The 27880-nt window shown below is 39.8% G+C and overlaps 1 protein-coding gene across 2 annotated transcripts in view; it reads right to left on the reverse strand.

The window, feature by feature from the left end:
* Positions 1–1359: 1359 nt before the first annotated feature.
* ARHGAP42 (Rho GTPase activating protein 42) overlaps positions 1360–27880 on the reverse strand; it is a 321223-nt gene continuing 294702 nt past the window's right edge. For both annotated transcript variants that reach the window (XM_049889483.1, XM_049889482.1), the window contains 10 exons: positions 27506–27590; positions 26873–26931; positions 23799–23904; positions 20946–21105; positions 18249–18393; positions 16507–16887; positions 15971–16127; positions 13255–13317; positions 2760–2839; positions 1360–1975 (listed from right to left, as the gene is read on the reverse strand). In XM_049889483.1, the coding sequence (XP_049745440.1) occupies positions 1887–1975; positions 2760–2839; positions 13255–13317; positions 15971–16127; positions 16507–16887; positions 18249–18393; positions 20946–21105; positions 23799–23904; positions 26873–26931; positions 27506–27590 (1325 nt within the window). In that variant the 3' untranslated portion in view covers positions 1360–1886. The remainder of the gene's footprint in view (positions 1976–2759; positions 2840–13254; positions 13318–15970; positions 16128–16506; positions 16888–18248; positions 18394–20945; positions 21106–23798; positions 23905–26872; positions 26932–27505; positions 27591–27880) is intronic.

Raw genomic sequence — 27880 nt, forward strand, 5'->3', positions numbered from 1 at the left:
AACTCCATGGGGCAGTTCTACTCTGTTGTACAGAGTCTCTATGAGTCAGAATTGCCTCCACGGCAGTGGGTTTGGTTTTTTTTAATACACGATGAAGATCCCTGGTGGCGTAGTGGTTAAGAGCTTAGGCTGCTAAACAAAGGTCAGCAGTTGGAATCCACCAGCCACTCCTTGGAAACCCTATGAGGCAGCTCTACTCTCTCCTATAGGGTTGCTATGAGTTGGAAATAATTTCCAACTTTGTGGCTCAAATTAATTTACGAATCCTGTACCTTTGTGTTTATATCCGTTCATATCTGTTTCAACTAAGCACAGGCTTTAGACTTAGAAGACACAGCTTTCTTACCAGTGTCTTCAAGCAACATCTTAACCTTTGGAGAAGGACATCTCAAAAGCCAAAATAGCGTATCAGTAAAATACTCTCATACTTTACAGAGTTACATGTAAAATTTAAGTTTTGTGTCTTTATACTGCACTTTCACACTTTTGTGTTGTTGTCAGGTGTGGCTGAGTTGGCTTCAACTCGCAGCGACCCTGCGTATAACAGAACGAAACGTTGCCCCGTCATGCACCTTCCTCACTCACAATCATTGCTATGTTTGAGCACATTGTTGCAGCCGCCGTGTCGATGCGTCTACTTTACCAAGCATGATGTCCTTCTCCAGTGACTGGTCCGTCCTGATGACACAGCCAAAATAAGTGAGACGAAGTCTTGCCATTCTCGCTTCTAACACACTGTTTTACTAAGACTGTAATTACACTTTTGTGATGCTCACATGCTATCAGTAGAAGATACATACATATGATTTACCAGGATTTATATGTTAACATCACAAAATTTGCTGAAAATCCCCCAGTTATGAAGATAGCTTTACACATCCTCTAAACCAGGGGTCAGCAAACTGTAGCCCATGAGCCAAATCTGGCCCACCACTGCTTTTGTAAGGCCCATGTACTAAGAATGGTTTTTATATTTTTAAATAGATTTTTTTTAATTAAAAAAAAAAAAAATTTCACGACACATGAAATTCAAATTTCAGTGTCTCCAAATAAAGTTTAATTGGAACACAGTCACGCTCACTTGTTTATGTATCGTCTATGGCTGCTTCTGCACTACAGTGGCAGAGTTTTCTGACAGAGACTACAGGGCCCAGAAAGCCAGAAATATTTACTATCAGGCCTTTACAGAAATAGCTTGCCAACCCCTGCTCTAAATCCATGGAAGGTATCCGGAATGCTGGACGGGCTGTTTACAGTGTTATCAGTGTATGACCTAATTTGATTCATTATAGACATGACATACATTATTCCTCTTGAATATCATCTACTTGGAATACAAATAAAAATAAAGGTATGATTAAAAAAAAAAAAAGGACTTATTTCTTTGAAATGTTTAGGACCAGCAAAACAATCATATATAAAAGCGATATATTTTTAAGAAAAAATAACAAATGAACAGTTTAAATTATATTTCAAAGTAATGATTTCAAGGTTCCTCAGCAAATGGCAGGCAGTAAAAGATCTCAAAAATTTTTACAGCGCAATTCTAGTTTCCAAATTTCTGGGATATAGTGCTTAACATAGTATTTGAGATTCTGCAATCATTATGGGCGAGACACTGCAGTTACGTATTATTTAAAAAAAAAACCAAGGCAAGATATCTGTAAATAAGAAACCAGCCAATAAATGACTGGCCAACAATTTAAACATTTTGTTTTTCCTTTTTCTATTAATAGGGAGCTACACAGTCTGCTGGTATAGAACTTGGTAGAAATCAACAGCTTTCACTTAGTGGGCTGATCCCCATATCTGTGTCAGATAAAATCATAGCACTTATTATTCATTACCATGGATACCATGAAGATACTGCCATCCACTAAGTAGTATTAGAGGAAGACAACATAATTTTCTGGGACTAGTCCTGTTTTGCCTTCATAAGTTGCTTTTAACCATCCTGGTTCCACCGATGGGTACACTGGCAAAAAAAAAAAAAAAAGTTACCCAATCATTATTAGCATCAAATAATTATATAAGCAAATAGGTAAAAATCCATATCAGATTGCACTCAAATTTTCAAAACAAAATATCTCAGCACTTTTAAAGCTGGAAATGTCTTTTGCATTCATACAATTATGCAATCAATCTCTCTGTCTCTCATACATGTGTGCCCCCTCCCACATACACACACACGCATGCTTGCATAGAGAAGAAAACTGGGCCCAAGAGGGATTTGATTTGCTCACTTATGCAGGTAATGAGAGACAGAATTCAACTTTCCTGGCTTCTACTTTGGAGCTCCGGTGGCACAGTGGTTAAGAGCTTGACTAATAACCAAAAAGATGGCGGTTCAAATCTACCAGCTGCTCCTTGGAAACCCTATTGGGCAGTTCTACTCCTGTAGGGTCACTAGGAATAGGAACTGACTCAACAGCAATGGGTTTGGGTTTTTTTTTGGCTTCTACTTTAGAGTTTTCTTGTTGTTGTTAGATGCCATCAAGACAATTTTTGACTCATAGTGACCCCATGTGACAGAGTAGAGCTGCCCCAAAGGGTTTTCTTGGCTGTAATCTTCATGGAAGCAGATTGCTAGGTCTTCCTCCTGTGAAGTGGCCGGGTGGTTCAAACCACCAGCCTTCTGGTTAGCAGCCAAGTTCTTAACCTTTGTGCCACCAGGGCTCCTTACTTCAGACATTACCACCACACTATTCCTTCATCTTCCTTCCACATGATTATGAACTTAAGAGAATGGAGGTACTTACCATTAGAAAATATCGCCCCCTGTGGGAAGGAGAGCTCATGGCTGTGCTCTGCTTTACAGGAATACATAGCTTTGGCTTGGCTGAAAAATTAAGAAACAATTTGTAAAAATCGCAACACGCAACTCGAGGGCATTTACGTAAAACTATTCTTAAATGGATAAATGAAGAAAATATTGAAGTTGTCAAGGATTTCATTTTACATTCAGCCCACTGTATCCATGGGTTTGGCATTCGTGGATACAACCAACCACGGATCAAAAATATTTGGGAAAAAAAAAGTTCCAGAAAGCAAAACCTGAATTTGCCAGGCACCCAGCACTACACTGAATCTATGCAAATAAAATGATGTGCAGGCATACCCTGCTGTAGCCTCCCACCATTTCACAGATCCTCGGTCTCTCCCCAGCACTTGTTTGTGCACTGTTCACCACGCATCTCATTTGTTCGCCATGCATCTCATTTGTTCACTTCTTATTATTATTTTTTTTTTTTACGTTGTATACACCCTTTGTTTCCATGAAAAATGGCTCCTAAAAAGCAATTAAAAGGTCAAAGTAATCCCTCAAAGGCCTAGTATGATGGGGTTGAGGACAGTGAGAGGAAGAAGTTTCAGGTAGTAAGAGATGGCTTGTTAGCTATGTAAAGTGCTACAGCTTCAAGAACATAAAGATCACAGGAGAATCACCATCAGATGCCCAGGCAGCATCAGTGTTCCCAGAAGAGCTCAAGAAACTCATAGAAGACAAAGACTACCTTCCAGAGCAAGTCTTCAATTGCGATCAAACAACTATTTACACTGCATTTACACTGTGTTAGACATTATAAGTACTCGAGAGATGATTTAAAGTATACGGGAGGATGTGTATAGGTTATATGCAAATACTATGCCATTTTATACCAGACTTGAGTATCCACGGATTTTGTTATCCTGAACCAATCCCCCCTGAATATCGAGGGACAACTACACTTGGATCCATAATCAACGTCCATGGAAGCTGCAGTCAAGATATCAAAGAACACATTGCATTGGGTAGATCTGCTGCAAAAGACGAAGTGTGCAAAGGCAAAGATGTCACCATGACTACCAGGAGAATGAACAAATCTGTCTTGGAAGAAGTACAGTTAGAGTGCTCCTTGAAAGTGAGAATGGTGAGACTTCCTCTCACATACTTTAGACATGTTATCAGGGGGGACCAATCCCTGGAGAAGGGCATCACGCTTGGTAAAGCGGAGGGTCAGCGAAAACAAGGAGGACCCCTGACGAGATGGATTGATACAGTAGTTCCAACAATCGGCTTGAGCATAGCAATGACTGTGAAGAAGGCAAAGGACCAGGAAGTGTTTCCTTCTTTTGTACATAGGGTAGGTATGAGTCAAACCTGACTCGATGGCACTTAACAACAACGTTCTTAAAGAATGTGATTAGTTTTTAGTTGTAATTGGAGCATAATATACATAAAGTGCACATGTAACTGTACATATGTACATTTTCACAAACTGAACACAACTGTATAGCCACTACCCAGAACAAGAAACTGAATTACCAGCACACCAAAAGCACTCTTGTGTTTTCTTCCAGTCAGTGTCCCCAAGGGTAACCTCCTGACTTGAAACCACATAGACCAGTTTTGAAGAATGTTATTATTTACTTGTTAGCATGCTGCAAAATATGTTACTTTTACAGCTATATAGGAAAGTTTATAAGTACCCTAAAGCTTTTTTTTTTTTTGGGCCACTGTCATTTGGAGAACATCAGGGATGGGATTCAGCAGTTTTTATACCTAGAAGGTATGGCAGAATGATTTAAGAAAAACACTGGAATTAGTCAATGACAAATGGCAACCAAAACTGGCCTTACTGTCAGGAAGACAACAGGGATTGATGGGAACCTTCAAAAACCAGGCAGTATACCCATCTGCTAAAAAGGAAAGCCAACATTCACCTCCCAAGATCTATTATCATAAGAGGATTCAGGCTCAATGTGGCCAGATAATCTAGTTTTTTAAGATAAGCCAGAATTTCAAAGTTTTATATGCAATCTCCTGATTTAAAAAAAAAAAAAATTTTTAGCCAACATAAAAGCCATTATCTGGGACTGTCAATCAAATCACCAATAAAAACACATTTACTCGGCAGCCCTGGTGGCACAGTAGTTAAGGTGCTCAGCTGCTAAGCTAAAGATTGGCAGTTCGAAACCACTAGCAGCTCTACAGGAAGATATGGCAGTGTGCTTCCATAAAGATTACAGCCTTGGAAACCATATGGGGTAGTTCTACCTTGTCCTATAGGGTCGCTGGGTTGGAAATGACTCAACGGGTCTGTTTTTTTTGGTCTACTCAACTTCATTGGTAGGACTTGCAACATTGCCTGACCCCACCCACTTCTCAGCATCTCTAACACAACTAGAGTACAAGTCAATACCATTTCTGGCCTGGTTGACCAAATGGTTTCCTAACTTCCTAAATCCTCTAGGTTTCCTCTTTAGTCCTCTTACAATGTATTCTGTACAGATGACCCAGAGGGTGGTTTTGAAAAGATTCATCAGATCAAGTTACTTCCCTCATTACAACTCTTCAACTGGTTTCCCACTCTGGCCTACCAACTGTTCATGATCGGAGGCCTGCCGGTCTCTCCTGCCTCTTTTGGCACCTCCCTCTGCTCAGCCCTTACACTCCAGTCACACTCCTCTTCCTCAAACATGACAAACTCCTTCCCACATCAGGGCTGTCATTCTTGCTGAGCCCTCTACATGAGATGCTTTCCTCTTGATCTTTACGTGGCTGTGTGTTTCAGGTTCATCTTAATTTCATGAGGCCAAAAAGGCCTTCTCTGACCACACAATCTAAAATAGCTGCCCAGGCAACTATCATATCCTCCGGTTTTAACTCCGCATGGTACTATTATCTGTTATAGTATTATTGGTGACAACTTTGTTATCTTCTTCCCCAACTAGAATGTAACCAACCTCCATGAAATTAAGAACCAGGCCTTGTCCACAAATGATTGTATCCCCAATGCCTGGAAGGTTGCCGATGCTTCGTAATAAGTAAATATTTGCTGATGGATGAATGACAGAAAGGGAAGATGCTCTATGTGCTCTTTTTCCAGATGATGAGTCCTTTTAAAGATTCTTTCCTCCCTGAGGTCCCAGCGTTTTACCTGCAAAGAACCATCAGCAGTGTTTGCCCTCTGCACCTCTGCCAAAGCAGCAGCATTGCACTGTCAATTCCAAATGATTTCTTTTCCCTGGGTGGGGCTAGACCTTGCATCTTACCTCTACACTTCCAGAACGAGGCTCTGTCATTTAAATCGGGATTCCCAAATGAGAATCTGAAGACTGGAAAGCTTACAGAAGAAAATTCTGGAGCTGTCCCCAGAGTTGGTTTCATATGGGGTGAATCTCAAGCTGCATTTTCAGAAAGCGTGTAAGGGGAGCCAACAGCAGACAGATTTGGGAGTGGCCATTTGCCCTCACAGCACCACTTCCCAGTGAAACTCGGTCTAAGAAAGAATTGAGCCAGTGAAGGACAGGGGCTTTGCACTAAAGAAGAGCTGTATGTGTGTGCATGTGAATGCACGCACGTGCTTTTGCTGGTGGGGTGGAGGAAGAGGATGCAAACAAGTTCTGTAGCCTTCTAAGAATCAGACCGTGGTCATCTTGAGTAGAAAGAATGTCAGTTTTTCCTACAAATTTTTTAGCCAAGCATAGTCGTATGATCTAATAATAGTATATTTGAAGACTGCAGAGCTTCTTCTCTAAAAATATGAAGAGATTTTTTTAAAGATCAAATTTTCTAACAGCAAAAATTTCCTTTCAATAAACATGAAGTCTTACTGCTTTGAGTCATTAAAATAATTAAGAGATACATAAGAAAACAATTTTTAGCTACAGAAATGGTTAAGATACAATATTTGCTATGATGCAATTTTTGAAATTATGTCTTAAAACGCAACCAAATTCTTTTTATTAATGTTTCAGACATGAATTTTTTTTTATAGGATTTTATGAAATTGGATTAGGGTGGGAGTGCAGGAGGCATACAGAATAATTATATCACTAAATAAAAAGATATTGTCGAATGTGTCAAAAATATACAGCACAAAATACTATCTGTCATGATTTTTCAATTATTTGTGCACATAACTACACAGGTTTAGTTTTCTTCCACTGAGATGTGTGACTACACGTGTTCACTCTGCAGAGAGCTCTGATGATTTAATATAGACTCCTCTGTGACAGTGACAGTGAAGTTTTCTCTCCAGGTGCTAATGCTTCCTCTTCTACTGCCTTGGTCTATTGAAGAGGATGTGAAAATAACACTACCACCTATTGTGTCTTTCTTCAGAAGATTCTAATATCCCTTTGAAAAGGCTTTTTGAAAATCTTGCTTCTAACTGCATGAGAGACTAATGTGAAAAAGCCATTTCTCTCCTTCTCACCCAGAAGATGATCGGTACACAGCCTCACTCCTAATTCTAAACACCATCTAATGCTGATGAGCAAATGGACAAAGGCTTGATTGGCTCAGTGTGCAAAATTCACCCCTGCCATCTTTATCATAAGAGAAATTAAAGCCTCGCCAAATCAAAACTGATACGGTGTTTTCTGGAGAGCTATCTGACAATGATACACACACACACACACACACACATACACACATCGTATATACTGTTGTGAGCTTCACTTCTGAAAGGAATAGGAGTGCACACAGACAGAGTTACAAATACGTCAAAGTAATACTATATAGAAAAGGTAAAAAAAAATCACAACAATGTAAGTATTGAGTATTCAATAAATCATATAAACTATTTTTATTTGCTGTTGTTGTGTGCCACTGAGTAGATTTCAACTCATAGTGACCTTATAGGGCTGAGTAGAACTGCCTTATAGGGTTTCCTAGGCTATAACCTTTACGGGAGCAGACTGCTAGGTCTTTTCTCCCATGGAGCAGGGGGTGAGTTTGGTTCGAACATAAACATAAAAATTACATTAAATTTGCCCTGACATGTATGGCCTATTATTCTTATATTAAGTGAATATATTAAATTTCTAACATAATACGTATCAATAGATAATAAACACCTGTTTTTAATTTCACAGTTTACATTTTTAATACAGTAAAATTCAATAGATAGAGCCTCCATGCATAAAAGCTCTTTGGGGTCCTCAGTGATTTAAGTCTATAAAGGAGTTGTGAGAACCACCATCGTAGATGAGATTAGAAGGCTGTACACCAAAATGTTATCAGTAGTTATCTTTAAGTGATGAAATTATACCCCATGCCATTACCATCCAGCCAATTCTGATTCATAGAGACCCTATATGACAGAGTGGAACTGCCCCCTAGGGTTTCCAAAGCTGTAATCTCATGGAAGCAGATTGCCACATCTTTCTCCCGAGGAACAGCTGGTGGGTTCGAACTGCCCACTTAGGGTTACCAGCCAAATGACTAACCATCGCACCGCCAGGGTGCCTTTGATGAAATTAAGATCGGTTTTTATTTATTGCGTTAGCTTATTAATATTCTTGAAATTCTGTACAAGGAAAAATTCAGCTTTTTTTTTTAAAAAGTCATGGCTGCTTACGTCTATCTTACATGTATCACCATGCTTACTTCATCTTATGTGTGTCTCTGTATGTCACTGCTTTAACCAGGGACTTACAGCGTTCTTACAACCCAAATTCACTGGGCAAGATTTGATTGAGGTTTGTTTTTGTGGTCTGTAGTTATGAACACAATATTATTATTTTTTAATTATAACTATAGGAACGCTTATAAATAAGCCAGGCACTGGGCTAAATATTTTATATCTTTACACTTATTATCTCAATTCTCCATTCAACCTTCAGTAGATATGTGTGTATCTTGTCTATGGCTCCTTTAAATAGATGTCCCCTCTGACTATGACCAAGGTGAAGGCTTCAAGAGTTCTGCTTTCCACATGTCTTTATGCATATTCTTAAAAATATTTTATCTAGTGTTGTTGCGAGTATACACAGCAGAACATACACCATCTTTACATTGCTGAGACACAGCATAGTGACAGATGGATGGTACATTAGGCTTTTGAAGGCATTTCACAGATTAAGTAAGCAATTATAAATAACCAATGTCTGCTTAAGCTATGCTAGATACTATAGAATTTTTGTTTACTCTAATGATTCTCAAGCTTTAAAATCATTTGGGACAGAAAATTCACTTGGGGAGGTTGTCAAAGATGCAACTTTCCCAGGCATTCTGGTTTAGAAGGTCTGTGCAAATCTCAGGAATCTTTATTTTAACAATTCTTATAGGTAAAGTCCCTTTGCAGAGCACCCTCCCCCTCCCCCCACCACACACACCACTAAACCTGCTTTTTTAAAAGATTTCCAATGATATCATACGGGTCAAACCAGTAGCCTCTCCTGATCTCCTTGACTTTTTTGTAACTTCTACAACTGTTGGTGATGCCTTCTCTTCCTGATCAAGTCCTTCAGGCTCTCCTTTGCCAGATCTTAAATAAACACATTCTCCAAATGTGACAACTTGGCCATTTTTCTGCTTTCACTCAACAAGCCCCATCCCTGGGCACCCTCGCCTTAACCCCTGCAGTACAGAAGTTATTCAAATGACATCAAACCCCATGCTCTCTCTGGGGTTCCAACTGCACATTTCCAACTGTCTCTTGATTCTCCTCAGGCTCTTCAAACTCTATGGCCAAACTTCCCCTCCCCTCTATGTACTCACAACCTAAGATTACAAGCTAAATTATCACTCTTTCTGACCTGCAGTTTCAAAGAACTGGAACTTTTTTTAGCTGCCTCTCATTCCCAGTCCCAATGTTGATCGTATCCATAAGATCTCCTTATAACTTCTCATTCTTTTATCACTGTCCTAATTAAGGTCTTCTTCATCTTACCAATTCCGCCCTAAATGGCTGACTATTGTCTTTTCTTCACAACCTTCTGGAAACAGCCACTTGCATTATTTATTAAGGTGCATCTCATTGCTCAATGGCTCCAGAGACCTTGACTCCCAAAGGCATTACTTTTCCAACGCTCAGGACCATCTACCAAAATCCCCCAACTGGTCTCTTTCCCAAACACGCCTTTTCTTCCTATTACCTCTACTGGTTCCATCATCTTCCAAGGTCCAATTCAAAGGTAACCTTGATTTCTTAGAAAGAATGTGAAGTAGGCAACATAGCAATCAGTGAGGTTAGTCAAGGAAATGACCTGGACATCTATCCATGTTTAGTTGCATTTAATGGTGCAAAAGACTATCAAGTGATATTAATGTATCAATTAGAGGCTTGAATGTCTTAGACAAGCAGTTTTAATAATCATAATCATAATCGTTGTTGTTGTTAGGTGCCGTCGAGTCAGTTCTGACTCATAGCGACCCTACCCACAACCGAACGAAACACTGCCCGGTCCTGTGCCATCCTCAAGATTGTTGTTATGCTTGAGCTCATTGTTGCTGCCACTGTGTCAATCCACCTCGTTGAAGGTCTTCCTCTTTTCCGCTGACCCTGTACGCTGGCAAGTATGATGTCCTTCTCCAGGGACTGATCCCTCCTGACAACATGTCCAATAGTATGTCAGATGCAGTCTCACCATCCTTGCCTCTAAGGAGCATTCTCGCCGTTCTTCTTCCAAGACATATTTGTTCATTCTTTTGGCAATCTATGGTATATTCAATATTCTTCACCAACACCACAATCCAAAGGCATCAACTCTTCTTTGGTCTTCCTTATTCATTGTCCAGCTTTCACATGCATATGATGTGATTGAAAATACCATGGCTTGGGTCAGGTGCTCCTTAGTCTTCAGGTTGACATCTTTGCTCTTCAACCCTTTGAAGAGGTCCTTTGCAGCAGATTTGCCCAATCAATGCGTCTTTTGATTTCTTGACTGCTACTTCTGTGGCTGTTGATTATGGATCCAAGTTTTTTTTTACTTGGATAATCATAATAGTTGTTATTATTATTGTAGAGATCATATCCATAAAGATCTCCTTATAACTTCTCATTCTTTTATCACTGTCCTAATTAAGGTCTTCTTCATCTTACCAATTCCACCCTAAATGGCTGACTATTGTCTTTCCTTCACAACCTCCTGGAAACAGCCACTTGAATTTTTTGTTAAGGTTCATCTCATTGCTCAGTGGCTCCATTTAAATACATTATTTGTGTACTTCAAATACAATATTATGGATACACACAGTAATCTGGCAAGAACAGAATTACAACCTCCATTTTATAAAGAAAACAGAATTACAAAATGTAACTCCAAGGTTATACAACTAGGAAGCGGTAGAACAAGAATCTGAATGTGAGTTTGTCTTACCCTGAAGTCCATTCATGTTCCTCTGTGCCTGTCCCAGGGACAAGTTCTGACAGTGTTGTGGGCTGGCTAACAGAGAAAGAGTATAACCCTCGATGTACCACTGAATGAGCTCTACATTGATGCTGACAGCCCATGAGAAGCTGATTTAGAGTATTAAGAATGTAAAAGCATATTAAAAATGTGTTGGTTGCTTGTTGAACATCTGAGTGTGTGTTACATGACAGTTTTTGGATTTACTAAATTAATAAATTTTTTTTTTAAAGCTCTGTGGGATTACCTTTTTGATTACAGTACTGGAGTTCTTAATTCAGAGTAAGATTAAAAAAAAAAAAAAAAAGATTAGAGCTTCCTAATAAAAGGGCTCCATCTAGTGGAGAAATTCAACCATCCAGAACAACGGACAAATAATTTCCCAGAAATGCTGCTGTCGTTAGGTGCTGATGAGTCAACTGTCAACTCATAACGACCCCATGTGACATTGTAGAACTGCCTCATAGGGTTTTCTAGGCTGTACTATGAGTCAGAATTGACTCAACAGCAATGTGTTTGGTTTTGGTTTTTAATCTTTATGGTATCAGATCACCAGTTCTTTCTCCTGCAGAGTCACCGGGTGGGTTCAAACCACCAAACTTTTGGTTAGCAGCCAAACGCTTAACCACTGTGCCACCAGGGCTCCTTAATAATAAGGTTAAAGCCCTTACACTAAGATTTAAAAATGATGACAGAATCTCAGAAATGATGTTTGCTCTGACATGCAGGGTGCCTAATTTTTCCATTACTTGATAAAATAGAAGACGTTAAAGGTAGAGAGGTAAGGTATATGCAAGTGCTCTGGGATCTGTTATATAAACAAGTCATTGACCTCTGTGCTAGTAAGATATCGACGTAACAACTAACACACGAGGTCCCTGACTAGGCTTTGGACAAAACCAGAAGGAGTCTGAAGGTCATCATTATCCCTAGCAGTGGGCCAAGAGGTCCTTAATAAAGGCTTGCAGAGTAAATCCACATACTTTCATAAGGTTTATAAAAAATAATAAAAAAAAACCCCACTGCCGTCGAGTCGACAACTCATAGCGACACTATAGGGTAGAGTGGAACTGCCCCATAGAGTTCCCAAGAAACACCTGGCAGATTCGAACTGCCGACCTCTTGGTTAGTAGCCATAGCACTTAACCACTACACCACCAGGGTTTCCATAAAAGATAACAGGATTGCACAATTTTTTTTAAAAGAACTATATAGCAATGCTTCAATTATCTGTGGTTCCTTTGCTTCATAGCCTTAACGATCTAGACATAAAGCTCAAAAATGCCTCATTACATTCAAATGCAAAATCAAGGTTTGTTCTCTCATTTATACGCTCTTTCAACAATAAGCATTTACTGAATACCTCCTATCTGCCACCAATGTACTGCTGGTTGCTGAAGGCAAATAATTAATAATAATAAAGAAAAAAAGACAGAAAACTGCTGCCCTTAGGAAATTCCATTATTTTAGACATATTCAAATTAAAAATCAAAGCCCTGCACAGATTAGAAAAATCTATTTGGGCCGTAAGAAGACAAAAGCAGGAACTTTGGAAGGAAACACAAGAATAGCAGCATGATGTAACAACTCATAACTTTTTAAGAATGGAGCAGAAGAAAAATCAGGAACCAGTGAATGGAGTACTGTACTCCAAACACAGAGCCACCTAGGGCAGTTAGCTCCACCACACTTCAGTTGTCCTTAAGAATGGTAACATTTTGCAACTGATATTCATGAAGATTCTTCAAGAAGAAGGAAAAAAAAAAAAAAACTAAGTGACTTTTTAAAGTCAAAAATACATTTTTGAAAAATTTCCACAAAGTGATTGCCATAAAATGAGCCTCTGGTGTGCAAAGGGTTATGTCAACTTCTGACTTTTAGAAAACCTGTTTGTTTAGAACCCTTGTTCTGTGAAGGTTTTTGCAAAGGAGGCGTCACTGTACCGATATGAGAAATGAAATACGGTGTACAGACATGATCTTCTCCCCAGAAAGGAACACGTAAAGGGTCAGGGTATGTGTATCTGGCCATCTGTATAACTGAGGGGCACAGCTGTCAAGGACAACTTGTCATGTCAAGTCAACAATGTCAGTTTTGTTTTGTTTTTTAATTCATTTAAGAGTGTTAAGGACTTACCGCCCAGAAGAAACTGGCTTAACTGAACCAACATTTTCAAACAGCTGGGCTTTTGCTGCCACTCTGAAAAATAATTTTAAAAATGCAAGTTTCATTAAATCAGTCAGGAAATTAGTCAGGTCAAAATGAAAGGCAGTGTCATCAGCTAAACAAAACAAAAACCGTCACCAAAATTTGACCTGAATTTTAATCGTTTTAAGTTTTATGCGGAAAAGATTTTTAACACCAGTTTTCAGCTGACACGGTATCAGACTGTAACGAACCTGGAGTTACCATCCCATGGGAGTAGGAAAAGGAACATTTTTTCCCTACTTCGCTACCAGCAGCATGCTACTGAGTCCTGCAGAGCCACAAGGGAAGAATCAAAAACTCAAACACAAAATGACAAAGAATTGTCTTCACTCTGAGAGCTAGAGTGGAGAAGAAACTAATGCTAAAACTATTCCATGCATTTTTACATTTCAACATAGTTCTATAATAGAAAGGAGGGACTCTGAAAATATGGTCAATAAATGAATCCATGAATTCAAATCTTGTTTCAAATCATGGAGGGAAAAGGGCACGTTCTATTAGAAAAGTGAGAACTATCGGGTACAGAGTGAACAGAATTAAAACCAAGGTACCCTGGGCCATTTAGAAAAGTTCCTATATTTACTAGAAGAGAGTACCGAATTCCTTGAATGATGTTTTAACCTAGACTTAAAAATATCATTTCTTTAACAGCCAAACTTTTTTTCCCAGGGAAAGCTAAGCCATTTGAAAATCTCAAAGATCATTTTCCACCTATTATAGAACATCTAGGGAGACCTAGTGGTATAATGGTTAAGCGCTTGGCTGCCAACCTAAAGGTCCGTGGTTTGAACCCACCCAGTCGTTCCATGGGAGAAAGAACTGACGGTCTGCTACTGTAAAGATGAGCATAAAAAAGAAACAAAACCCATTGCCTTCAAGTCGATGACAACAGATTGCGACCCTATAGGACAGAGTAGAGCTGCTGCATAGAGTTTCCAAGAAGTGGCTGGTGGATTTGAACTGCGATCTTCTGATTAGCAGCCAAACGCTTAATCACTGTGCCACCGGGGCTCCACTGTAAAGATTACAGCCTAGGAAACCCTATGTGGCAGTTCTACTCTGTCACATGGGGTTGCTATGAGTCGAAAATTGACTGGATGGCATCTAATAACAACAACACAGAACATACATGCCCTCGTTTTAATTTCTACTTTAACTATTAGCACAATAACAAAAAAGAAGAACCTATTCTCTTTCCCAAACAAATGAAGGCGTTTAAATTCTTCCATTCTTCCCTGATACAGTGGATCAAAATTTAATTTCCCTTAATGGCTAGAACTACACACACAAGGGAGCAGATTTACAAATGTATTTGTCTACACCACCATAGCTTGATGTCTGACCAAGAGACATAAGCTTTGTTGAACACACTCTGAAACTGAAAGTTCTTGTCAAAGAAAAGGATGAACGAATGAATTTAAGATACCGTTCTTACGGAAACAGGCTTCATAAAATGCATTACTGGACTTTCAATGAATAATTAAAATGTCAAGGGTATCATCATACTCAAAATGGGCATGAGACAACAGGAAAAACACGGAATCCAAGTTAGAGATCCTTCGGTTGGAAACTCGACTGTTGTACTTATTAACTGAGGATATGTGGACTGGCTATCTAAACTTTCTAAACCAAACCAAACCCATTGCCAATGAGTCAATTTCGACTCATAGCGACTATAGGAGAAAGTAGAACTGCCCACGGGGCGACTGGTGTATTTGAGCTGCCAACCTTTTTGATTAGCAGCTGAGTTCTTAACCACTGTACCACCAGGGTTCCTTGTTCTCTATAAACCCAAACCCAGTGCCTTCGAGTCGATTCCGACTCATAGCGGCTCTATAGGACAGAGTGGAACTTCCTCATAGAGTTTCCAAGGAGTGCCTGGCAGATTCGAACTGCCGACCCTTTGGTTAGCAGCCATGGCACTTAACCACTACGCTACCAGGGTTTCCTTGTTCTCTATAAGCCTGCTTAAATCAGTGAGTACTCAGGTAGGGGAGATGTGTGATGGGGAGGGGAGAAAACTAATCCGCACAAGCTAGAGAGTGGTTGTCTTTTTAACAATCTGTGGCTGATTAGGCTAGGTCAAGAGGAGAGGTGGGCTCTGGGCTTCGCTGACAGGCACCACACGGTGGTCTCTTTAGCGGAGAGATGGATGTTCAGCTTTTATAGGAAGCCTCCTAATTTCAAAGTCCACAGCTACTCTATTATACATTTATGATTATGTCCTTAAATTGAGCCATAGCTCTGCATCTGAGGAAAGTCCTTACATGAGATTATTTATATATCCTCAGCCTACTCTGGAAACCCTGGTGGCGTAGTGGTTAAGTGCTACAGCTGCTAATCAAGAGGTCGGCAGTTTGAATCCACCAAGCGTTCCTTGGAAACTCTATGGGGCAGTTCTATTCTTTCCTATAGGGTCGCTCTGAGTCAGAATCGACTCAACGGCAGTGGGTTTGGTTTTGTTTTTTTTTTTGTTAAGCCTATTCTAATTTTCGCATCATTGTTTAGAATGGGACAGGGCCCTACAGAAGTGGGACCTACAGATGAGACATTCAGCTGTGGGACGGCCAAGGGCCCTTGTGAACACCCTAAACCCCTCTGTATCCCGGGAGACACAAGCAATGACAAACACTTCCACACTTACACCGAGCCAGGTCGCTGATAGCCATTGCTCGAGGCGGTGTCTAACCTTAACCTCCTGCACATTTTTGGAGGCAGGTCTGGGTTTGGTGGGGCTTTGGGCGTCTCTTTGGAGCCTATGGAAGTTAAGCTTTGAATGGAGCCACTGTAGCTCTTGTTTCCTAAAAAGAAAGCCCAAGAAAACAGGCAAAGTGCTATTAGACAAAATAAAGGCAATAACACAGTACATGTGCATAACAAAAGGAAGCATTTTTCTTCAAGCCCAAATGGGAAGGTACAGAATGTTCTTTGAACACAGCAGCCCATCACTCAAGGAGATCACAATCTACAATAATTACAAAGACATCACCTAACAGAGATGGAAAGATCCAGGTAAAAAGTCACAGTGCACAGGAGTTTTAGAAATCCAAGCTGGGAACAAAGCAGATAAGCATCAATAGTTCCTTCACCATTTAACTTTTTTCCTGCTTAATCATGCTGAATAATCAAGCCAGTGACACCGAGACAATAATATCTTGCACAAGTTCCATGCCGGCTTACCTTCAGGTGCAGAGATGGATCTGAGGGAGGAAGCTGAGGATCTTTTCAGCCCCGATAGCCCATAGGGCCCTTTCTTGACCAGGTCTATTGGTGGGGAAACGTCCCCCGGGCTAGTGACCGAGGCTACGCTCTGGCAGTCTGATTCCGCATCCGTTTTGGTTGCATCTTCTCTAGAACTCGATTCAGGACTAGTTGTCCAGAGACCAAGGCTTTTCTGTCCACTGGCAGATGATGGGGTTGCAATCCAGGGGATCCCACCAGATTTCTCCCGGGTCTGGCAGGAAGCAGACTTCGGAGTACTGTTTTGTTCAGATGAGTGAGAGGAGAGTGATTCAATGCTACCCATAGGTGTACTATCAGGGCTGCTGCTATAGGAGTCACCTGAGGAAGAGTAGGGGAGGGAGAGAGAAAAGAAACAGGCGCTATCTGTTGATAACCGCACCACCGAAACCTTCAGTTTTTCCAACTCGCCATGTCCTCTCTGGCCATATGACCCGGTGAAGTGACAGGTCTTTATCTGCTATGGAGAAGTGTCCTCAGTACTGGAGAGAGGCTTTAAATATGCATTTGGACTTGGTAAATGCACTTTTTTTTTCCAATACTAATCTAGGAAGATTTTTATATGCACCCTGCCCCTATGCAATAGCTTTACTTCTTGAAGCATTAGTGGAATGACTTGGATTCTGGCCAAAATTTCCTTCTGAAACAGGATGCAGAAGTAAAAGAAAAGCAATCTGGAGAAGGATGGTGAGAATGGATGATTGCACAATTTGAAGAATATTATCAATGTTACTGAGTTGTACACATATATAAATTGTTGAAATGGTGTATAGCTGCATATATTTTCACTTCCCTCCCCCCACCGCCCCCCAAAAAAGGAATCAACAGAAAGGGGTATGTTGAAGACATATTATCCCCTTCTTTTACTTTTCTGATCTTGGTTGATCCTGAGTTACAGTGCACACTAGTCCCCCTCCATTCAAAAAAAAAAAAAAAAAAGTCACTGTTAAATGGCAGTAGCAAACTAAAAGCTGCTCACAATTTTCAAAGAGAGCATTTTTTTCCTTGTCCTACTGAGAATACAGCAACTAAGAAACTGGCTACATAACTGAGTTTATTTTTAATGTTCTTGAAAGTATAAGAATAATTAGAGCAACTGCACTAATAAAGTGTGCTGTCAAATGTATCTAAACTAAAAATTTGTACATGCTGTTTTTGTTGAAATTGGAGGTTTGTGGGGCTTAAAATGAGGATGGTCAGTTTATTACATGTCGTGGGCTCAGGCTACCACCTACATCACCTCAGGGCTTGGCTAAGAATAATAAGTTAGTGATAATGCATGGTGTAACATTTTATTTTTTCCTTTGATACCCAAGAGATGACACTTTAAGAACATAGTGTGAAAGAAGGCAAGAAAATGACTGCTTCGGCCAGACCTTCTCTTGCTTTCTTCTCTGTCACTTCGATAACAGGACAAAACCTACTATAAAGTAGTACCCGATGTACTTAATCACGGCTGCAGAAAAAAGGGTACCAAGAAAACTATTTTTTTCCTTTGTAGCAATAATGAATTTGCTTGCCCAAGAAAGCTCGCAACTATACTGACAAAGAATATATAAATGTTAGGGGAGTGGGGACAGGATCAGTGAAACATTTTCTGTTTCTACCTAATTACCAATAAGGTGAGGTAAGGCTGAATTAGAGAATGAAGAAAGCATCTCTCGAAAGCCAGGCACACTTACTATCTGGTTCAGCCAAGCAGGGAGTATACCTCCCTCTGGGCTTCCGAGAACCCGTAGAGAGGCAGATTGCACGTGTTCTCCGGGATCCAGATCGTGACTGAGGCTGAGGAAGAGGAATGCTTGGGTCTGGGGCAGTATGAAAAATCTACATAGAAGAAAAATGGATAAGGTCAATCAAAGGCTGAAATTGCCATCATCACCCTAAAATAAACTTTGAAGGTTATTAATAATCTTCAAACTAGATGGTACTTAATCTGCAGCACAGCAAGAGATACCTGACATAGAAAAAAATCAATATTCCAGAGCAATTATAACTTCCTTTTCCATTTACGAAAAAAAAATCCAAACCTGTTGCCATCCAGTCTATTCCTACTCATAGCAACCCTACAGGACAGAGCAGAACTGCACCATAGGGTTTCCAAGCAGTCTGGTGGGTTTGAATTACCGACCTTTTGGTTAGCAGCTGAGCTCTTAACCACTGTGCCACCAGGGATCCTTTCCATTTACAGTGAGTTTTATTTCTTTTTAATTCTTCTACCCTACCCCCCGCAACAGCGAAATTCAAAAGATTTCCCAATGATTTTAAGGAAACCTTTCAAATATGAATAAATGTCCAAGTCAAAACATATTGGTTCTTTTTATTACAGTGCTCTTTTTTGCCCCTTCATACTCTGAGGAACATAACCTGCAAGAAAAAGGCTCCTTCTCTGACGCTTCCCCACAGAAGTTGGCTCTGAGCTTTCAAAGAGGTGACAAGCTGCTGGTAGAGGATTAAGCACAGCTACAGTAAGCAGCCATGTATTCTTGGGCTGAGAGAGAGCTAACGACCTTCAACAGGCACTAAAATCACTCTTCTACAGACACCAGGGATAGACCGGGGAGAGGTGAGGAGAAAAGGAGAGTCAATCTCTCAGAGAAACTACATCAGACATGAATGGATCACAAAGGGTCAGATCCTGAATGGCCACATTCGATTAATAATCTAGTCAGGCTGGCTTTCACAATTTCCCATTTCCACAGCTACCACATAGTTATTCTTTTAAAGAAACTTCCCTTAGGGAATGGATATAGGGAGGACCTCAAGACTCCATTCACTGTATTTATTTTATTGAGAATATCACCTGTACAATATAATTAAGAGTCTAATTTTTGAGGCATAAAAAGAGAAGCTTATGGGAGGCATTACGCTGAGTGAAATTAGTTGCAAAAGGACAAATATTGTATAAGACCACTATTATAAGAGCTTAAGAAACAGTTTAAACTCAGAAGAAAACATTCTTTTGTGGTTAGGAGAGGAGGGAGGGTTGAAGGGTAGGAGAGGGGTATTCACTAATTAGTTGGTAGATAAGAATTACTTTAGGTGAAGGGAAAGACAACACGCAATACAGGGGAGGTCAGCACAACTGGACTAAACCAAGAGCAAAGAAGTTTCCAGAATAAACTGAATGCTTTGAATGCCAGTGTAGCAAGGGCATGGGTTTGGGGACCATGATTTCAGGCGACATCTAAGTCAACTGGCATAATAAAATCTATTAAGAAAACATTCTGCACCCTACTCTGAAGAGTGGCGTCTGGGGTCTTAAATGCTAGCAAGCAGCCATCTAAGATGCATTAATTGGTCTCAACCCACCTGGATCAAAGGAGAATGAAGAACACCAAGGACACAATGCAATTACAAGCCCAAGAGACAGAAAGGGCCACATGAACCAGAGACTACATCAGCCTGAGACCAGAAGTAGATGGTGCCCAGCTACAATCAATGACTGCCCTGACAGGGAATACAACAGAGAACCCCTGAGGGACCCAAATTCTCATAAAAAGACCAGACTAATGGTCTGACTGAAACTGGAAGGACCCCGGTGGTCATGGTCCCCAGACCTTCTGTTGGCCCAGGACAGGAACCATTCCCAAAGCCAACTCTTCAGACATGGATTGGACTGGACAATGGATTGGAGAGGGATGGTGGCGAGGAGTGAGCTTCTTGGATCAGGTGGACACTTGAGACTATGTTGGCATCTCCTGCCTGGAGGGGAGATGAGAGGGTAGAGGGGTTAGAAGCTGGCAAAATGGACACGAAAAGAGAGAGTGGAGGGAGAGAGCGGGGTGTCTCATTAGGGGAACAGTAATTGGGAGTATGTAGCAAGGTGGTATGTAAGTTTTTATGTGAGAGACTGACTTGATTTGTAAACTTTCATTTAAAGCACAATAAAAAAAAGAGAGAAGGCTAAAATAGATTTAGCCACAAAATGATTTTAAAGTCTTCTGTGAATGTAAACAGTAAGCTGACTACATAAGTGCCAAAGAAGAACTCTTTGAAATATATACATGATGTAGGAAAAAAAAGGGAACCATCTCCCTGGGAGATTTTGAGAAACACTTAAAAACTAAACAAGGAACGAGAAAAATCAAAGTTCTCACAAAGAAGTAATTTATACAGAGCTTAAAAGGCTAACATTCAATAGGAATCTGCAATCACAATGTAAAAAGCTCATAGATGATACCCAACCCAGTGCCATTGAGTCGATTCTGACTTATAGCGACCCTATAGGACAGAGTAGAACTGCCCCGTAGAGTTTCCAAAGAGCGCCTGGTGGATTCGAACTGCTGTCCCTTTGGATAGCAGCCATAGCACAAATGCAAAATTCCTTTTTGAAAGCAAGATACAAAATTTGACATTTCTCCCATTTTCATGCCTACCTTTTCATAGTGTTCAATCAGGATTTCAACCACTATATTCTGAAATTTAATATTCATCATGGCAGCCACAGTTTCTTCCTGTGCTCTCATTAGAGTTGGGCCAAATATGACACCAAGGTTTGAGACAGTCATGAGATTCTGTTGGCTATGTAATGATACTCTGCAAATAAACAGCAACAATAATATCTTAACTTTAATGTTTAGCAATTATGAAATACTCTCTTCTAGCAAATCTGTGACATAAAGAAAATGTAAAATATGCCAATATAGGCTAATTTTCCTAAAGAGTAAGTTAGAGTCACTCCCAATTGGCATTAGTGGATATGGCCTAAAAATACATAAACACTTAACATTAACCTAAGTAAAACATGATGACAAAATTTAATCTATTGGAGTAAAAATTCTTTCTTAAATCAAGTACAATTACCCTGGAAAGATTATCAGCTGTTTGTATTTTCTATGGTACTGCACTTGTATTAGAACAGATGGCTAAGTTGACTGTATTTTAAGATTTGCCACACATATTATTGAGTATCTCCTTATCAGATATTTTCATAGATAGTGTTGCATTTAATCCTCTCAGTAATTCCTTTTACAGATAAAAAGCCAGAAACTCAAGGTCACAGCAAATTAGGGACAGGGCTGCTACTTCAATTCAGATCTCCTGATATCAGGTCAAGGGTTTCCTCCTAGCCTCACGTGCGCTGGTGGTCAACATAAGCTTCCATCCATCCATCCCGTCCCATCCATCCCGTCCCACCCATCCACCCATCCATCCCGTCCCATCCATCCCGTCCCACCCATCCACCCATCCATCCCGTCCCACCCATCCACCCATCCATCCTGTCCCATCCATCCCGTCCCATCCATCCCGTCCCACCCATCCACCCATCCATCCAAAATTTCCTTGAGTGCCTCCCTAGTGCCAGCACTGTGCTAGGAAACATGGTAAGAAAAAGAGATGTGATAGCATCACTGCCACTGAAAATGAAAAGTCTTTGTGATTACTGACCTGAGCAAAGTAATCCTGGCATCTACCAGGAACGCCTTTGCCTACTCAACTAATTTCATCTGGAAATTGGATGCATTCTTAAGAGGAAACCTGGTCCGTTTGACCAACCTTCTAATTTTAACCATTGCCTTTTTATCTCACTCCCAGCAGAATCACACAGTAAGTAGAATCAGACTGTTAGAATGTCAAGTTTTAGGAAAGAACACAACCCAAGATTATATATATCTGACTATGTGTCAATATAAACTTATATATAGACAAGTCCCCCTAAAATGTGATGTAAAAAAAAAAAAATTACGGAATAACACTTTTAAATAACTAAAATTAAAGTCAGAGAAAAGACCACAGATGGCCTTTGTTTTAAAGGCAAAGAAAAGGATTCTCTTCGAGGAAGAAAAAGGAAGCAATGAATTACACCATGTCTCAGAACTAATTAATGCAAATTTGGAATTAGCCCTTTAGTCTCTGTAACCCCAATCCAGGTCACAGATCTTAAATTCCCTTTTCTTCAACCATATAAGGTTACCAGGGACCAACAGTGTTGATAGCAGTTTAATAAGCAGATTATTGGTGATGTGGACACACATTTCACAGCCCATGCTCTGTCAATGGGGCTTCACAGTTTAAAGGCTCAAGAAAGGAGCTGGGATTAGTGGAAGAGGACAGACAAAAGCATTTCATGCCTTCTTTAGTGGTCAGATACTCTTCACTGATATTCCTACACATATTCTCATTAAGGCTGAAACTTGTCTTCATCTAACGTCTGCAAATTTAAGCAAAAGCATTTTATGTGATATTTATATGGCCCATTAGCTTGACGGTCAGCAAGATAATGCCCAATAAATACAACGTTATTAAATGTCATGAAAAGTTCACTCAGTTCAAAAACTTATAATTCAACGCTAATCCAGACCAAGGTGGGTGAACCTTTGTTGGCTGGCTAATGAGCTGCTACCACGGGGCAACAATTAACAATGCACTTGAAATGATGCCATTGCTAGTGGGTTTCTTTTTTAATTCAAGGAAAGGGGGGTTTGTATTATCTCAAAATTTGCAAGTAAGGTGAAATTTATTAATATGTTTTTGTAGCACTATTTCAAAAGTGCATGGCTTAAATTAGCACAAACTGGATTACTACTAGTAGCAAAGAAAGAAGGATTAATCGCATTTGATTGTGAATCATGGTATTCATTAAAATGAAAAATGTGCTTAACAGTAAATGAGGTTGTAAGGGAACACTTAAGTTTAAAGTCTGAATTAGGACTTCTGTTTCCAGCATAACGACAAACAAATTTCTGGATTAAATGCTTGTGTGTGTGCGTGCGCACGCAAGCATAGACAAGTGTGTATATTTGTCTCTCCCAATCTCTCAACTGATAGGTTGAAAGACAGACAGAGCAGGGAAAAAAAAAAATCTTCAGAGACCAAAAGAAACTATGAATCCAGAGGAGGAACTAATGTTGGAGTGGTAGCCTGACCTGGGGAATCTGCTGACCCTTTTAAAAGTATAAAGCAGTGGTCTCCGAACTTACTGCTTACAAGGCACCTACAAGAATGTGGAAAGTACTATGTGCTTTCATACATTTTCAAGTTGACATCTCCATTTAAAAGCTACAAAGGGTGTAATTATTTGCCTATCATAAAAATGAACAGGTATGCACACATACATACAGATATATCTTTTAAAAATGAGTTAGGCCACATTATTTTTAAGCATATTCAATGGACTGTAATTACAATAGCAATGTACAGCATCATCATACATTTTAAAAATACATAAGCAAGCTTAACCTTAACAGTTGAACAAGTGGTTAAACAAACAATGCAAATTAGAGAATTACTTGACCAGGTGCTTTATCAAGATGTCCAGCATCTCTCGGTTTTTCTCTGGCAATTTGTGCACCAATGCATGGACGGCTTCCACACGGTAGTTTTGGTCATCAGATTCTGTAACATAAAAAAAGGTTACAAATGATAAAGTTGTAATTTTATTCACATGTATTGTCAACAGTAGTAATCTAAACACCAGGACCGCTCCCATCACTCATGCCTGATAAGCACTGTTGCACGTCCTAGGTGTCGTCACTATCATTCCCTAAGGCTTGAGAAATTTGTCCATGGTTAATCCAGGCCTGTGCTTTTAACCACTGAACATGAAACCAAACTCACCACCTGCTTGATGAGTACACACAATCAAACCTTTAGAAATGTGAGTGACCGTAGAACTGTTACTGAGTGGCTAATGTGCCAGGCACTGTAATATGCATTATGTCATTGAAATCTCCTACTGACCCTGTGAAGCAGGCACACATCTCCTTATTTAACAAATTCAAAGGCAAAGAGTGACTTTTCTGAGGTGTCAGCATTATTATGCAAACATCGGCCCACCAGATTTTAAGCCTACACTTGGCTTTGAGGTTCTGAGAAGGGGAAATCTGAAAAGTGAAAAATCATCTACAACATGTCTGTCTAGACTGACATGCAAAAAGCCAAGACACTGACATCTGCTAGGGAAACTTCTATCTCTCAGAACAAGGAATCTAACATTCCTCTTACTACGTTTGACAAACTCTGGGGCTATTGCCTGTCCTGCCAAGCCTTTTCTCTGAAAAGGGCCCCAGCCCTTAAGATTTATATTATGGGACTACCATCTCTTCCAAGTACAGCTCTTCTTTGGGTATGGGGCAAGTAGAACCTTATCAGCCTGGGTCAAACACAAGGTCTCCAAGGATTAAGAATGGAGACAGCAAAACTCTAATCTGTCTGCTGGATACTGAAAAAGTAAAACCAGGGCTGGCGTGACCAAATGTGCCCAAAGCTGAGAAAATATGACAGGAAAGAGAGACAAGAATGAGGCAGATAAGCAGAAAAGAATAGCAAAGAGAGACCTCCAAAATGAGCAGGGAGAGAAACTTTGATACCAGCTTTCCAGTTCCTGGTTCCAGGCGCTTGGAAGGCCTGACCCAGCCACTGCCAAGAAATTCTATGAGACACCTCTTAGTCTTTGAATAACTCCTTATTTTTAATGAGCTGGATTTATGCCCCTTGAAACCAAATAATCCTTAATTAATTAAGATTTAGAAAATGGGATCATCTTTGACACAGGCAAAAGATTGAATTGTTGTATGTAAGACGATACCATTTTAAATATCACAGTAGTGAATAACATGATAACCATTTGCCATAGAAGTAAACGGAGAAAAATCTTGTGGCTACACAGTATCAAAACACCAGTTAATGGAGCCATTACAGCTAAGTGGCTCAAATGTCATCTGTTATAAAACAACATTTAAGTCCAAAAGGCTTGCTTATAGTCTTGGTACTGTCATGGCTTCACTACTGTCTTTGGACAAGTCACTTGCCCACTCTGGGTCCTGATTTTCTTGTTCACAAAATGAGAGGTCAGGCTATATAGTATTTTCTAAGGCCCTGCCCATCTTACAAAGAGATTTCTTTGAACAGAATGAACAGAATATGTAATACAGAGCTTTAAGGAGAAAGGTAAGTAGCTAGGTATTTACAAGACCATGTGGTTAGTCATGTATACTAGATTGTAAACCAAGGTCACCCAACTTTATCTGATACTCTTATCAGCAGACGTTTCCTGTCACATTACAATGTGTGGCAATAAACTAATATAACTGATTTCTTTTGTGGACTATGGAAATACTCTTATCGCAGTCATACCTCACACTTCTTAACAATGAAATGCCAACTCCTATTGTTGCAAGCTGGTTTGATGGGCTCAGATGATGAGCTAGCATTTAGTGTCAATGTTTTAAAGTATGTGTTTCTAACATCTCATGCTATGTGTTTATCACTGCTTCCCCCTCTTCCCAATTTCTAACTAAACCCATCTATTTGGATCACTCATAGTGACCCTACAGAACAAAGCAGAACTGTCCCATAGGGTTTCCAAGGCTGTAATTTTTTACAGAAGCAGACTGTCACATCTTTCTCTCATGGGAACAGCTGGTGGGTTCTGACTGCCGATCTTTTGGCTAACAGCCTAGCACTTAAACCACTGTGCCACACCTGAGTCAGAAATGACTCGACGGCAGGGGGGTTGGTTTTTTTTTTTTTTTTTTTGTTTATTTGGATCACATTATGGCACTCACAGCTCTAAAGAAATGACATAAATAGGTGATCATCATAAATAAACGTGAGTGTGTGAGAAAAGAGAATGATGAAAGTGCATCTTGTCTGCCAAACTAGTTGACTTTTCCCTCCAGACTTAGAAACAGAATCTAGCATTTACATGTTTGTGGCACAAGTGACTGCACATATTTGTAGTCTTGTCTATTTAATCACAGATTTACTCTTTCAAGAAACTGATACTTGTCAATCAAGTAAAATGAAATTAGAACAGTTCCTTGGAACTCTCTATTCACGTCAGAGTCACCTCAATGCTGTAAAATTTTGTTTTACAGACCACTTTGCCAAAATATACATATTTAGTAAAGCGAACGCTGCCTATAATAGCTGAAGCACAGGGCTGATGACAAAGTTCATTTCCAGAAAGACAGAAGGACTCATAAGGTCTTATTAAGTGATACGTTACTTTATTCTGTAATTTGTTATGTGCTATTTAACCTCGGTAGCACAGTGGTTAAGAGCTCGGCTGCTAACCAAAAGGTCAGCAGTTCAAATCTACCAGCCGCTCTTTGGAAACCCTATGGAGCCCTTCTACTCTGTCCTATAGTGTCACTATGAGTCAGAATCGACTGGATCACAGCGGGTTCTGTTTTTTGGTTTTATCTAGACATTTATAAACCATATCGCTGGGAGTTATCAGACTGGCAATTTCTTAAGCAACATATACAAAAACCTTAACTACCTGGTTTAAAGTATTATGTCTAAGTAATACAGCATGAAACTACATCAGTTATAGTGCTTCTAATGCAAGGGTACTTACTAACAGCAACAATAAAATCTTTGTGCAACTTGTAAGTCATCAGTGGTTCAGCAAGACACCTGGAACAGAGGAAGGCAGCACATTTTAAAATGTTAATACCTTTTGTTTCTTGAACACTCAGGTCTTGTTTAAGAGCTAGGTGATTAGGTAGTGTGATAAAGTCCCAGTCAGGAGGTTCCAGGTAGGCCTAACACTTTAAAGTCCTTAAAGACACCAACGTCCATTAGCACTTCTTGCCATGGCTGTATTAAAAGGGAACGCTCAGAGGCTACTTTTTTTTCTTTGTGAAAACTACTGCATGACAAGGATAAACCCCTCTCAGTTGTAGGGGGAAAAGTTAAAAAAAAAAAACAACTTAAAATTCAATTAGTTATTTTAAAGAAATACATGAAAAGCCTGTACAAAGTTAATAATAGGAAACAAAATATTATTCAGTATTCATAAAATACTGGAACCTTTTAAGGTTACTGTTGGAAACACAAAGTACAAGTCCCAGAATACTAAACATAAATGCTACCACCTTGTGCTATTTCACTGTAAGTAAACCAGCTCAGCTAAAGAGTGAAGCTTGTGCCCACCAACCTCATGAAATCATGTGGTTATGCCCAAGGAGGTGAGTAAGAACTTTCTCACCTGAGGTAGTTTTTCAGCCCACTTGTTATTGTCTTATTGTCCCATAGTTCAATATCAATATCAATATCAGGAGGGGATTTTGGAGCTGGAAAGAATAAAAACAAGTTTAAAATGTGGAATTTCAAACATCACTCACGTCATTAACAAAGTGGGTGTAAACATATGTGCGTTAAAAGGGAAAGGCATTTATCTCTTAAAACACCAGTAGAGCTAACTCTAGGTTTGTTGTTTGTGTCAGCTGGTGCAAAGCTCACTCTGACATTTTATCTCACAGAGGTCTTGGGAATAATAGTCTATCAAATCAAATCGTTGCTGATTTTTAACATATGTCAGGCATGCTTCTAAGTCATTTACATGGACTGATACAACCAATCA

The sequence above is a fragment of the Elephas maximus genome, chromosome 7, assembly GCF_024166365.1.
Source record: "Elephas maximus indicus isolate mEleMax1 chromosome 7, mEleMax1 primary haplotype, whole genome shotgun sequence".
Taxonomy (NCBI): Eukaryota; Metazoa; Chordata; class Mammalia; order Proboscidea; family Elephantidae; genus Elephas; species Elephas maximus.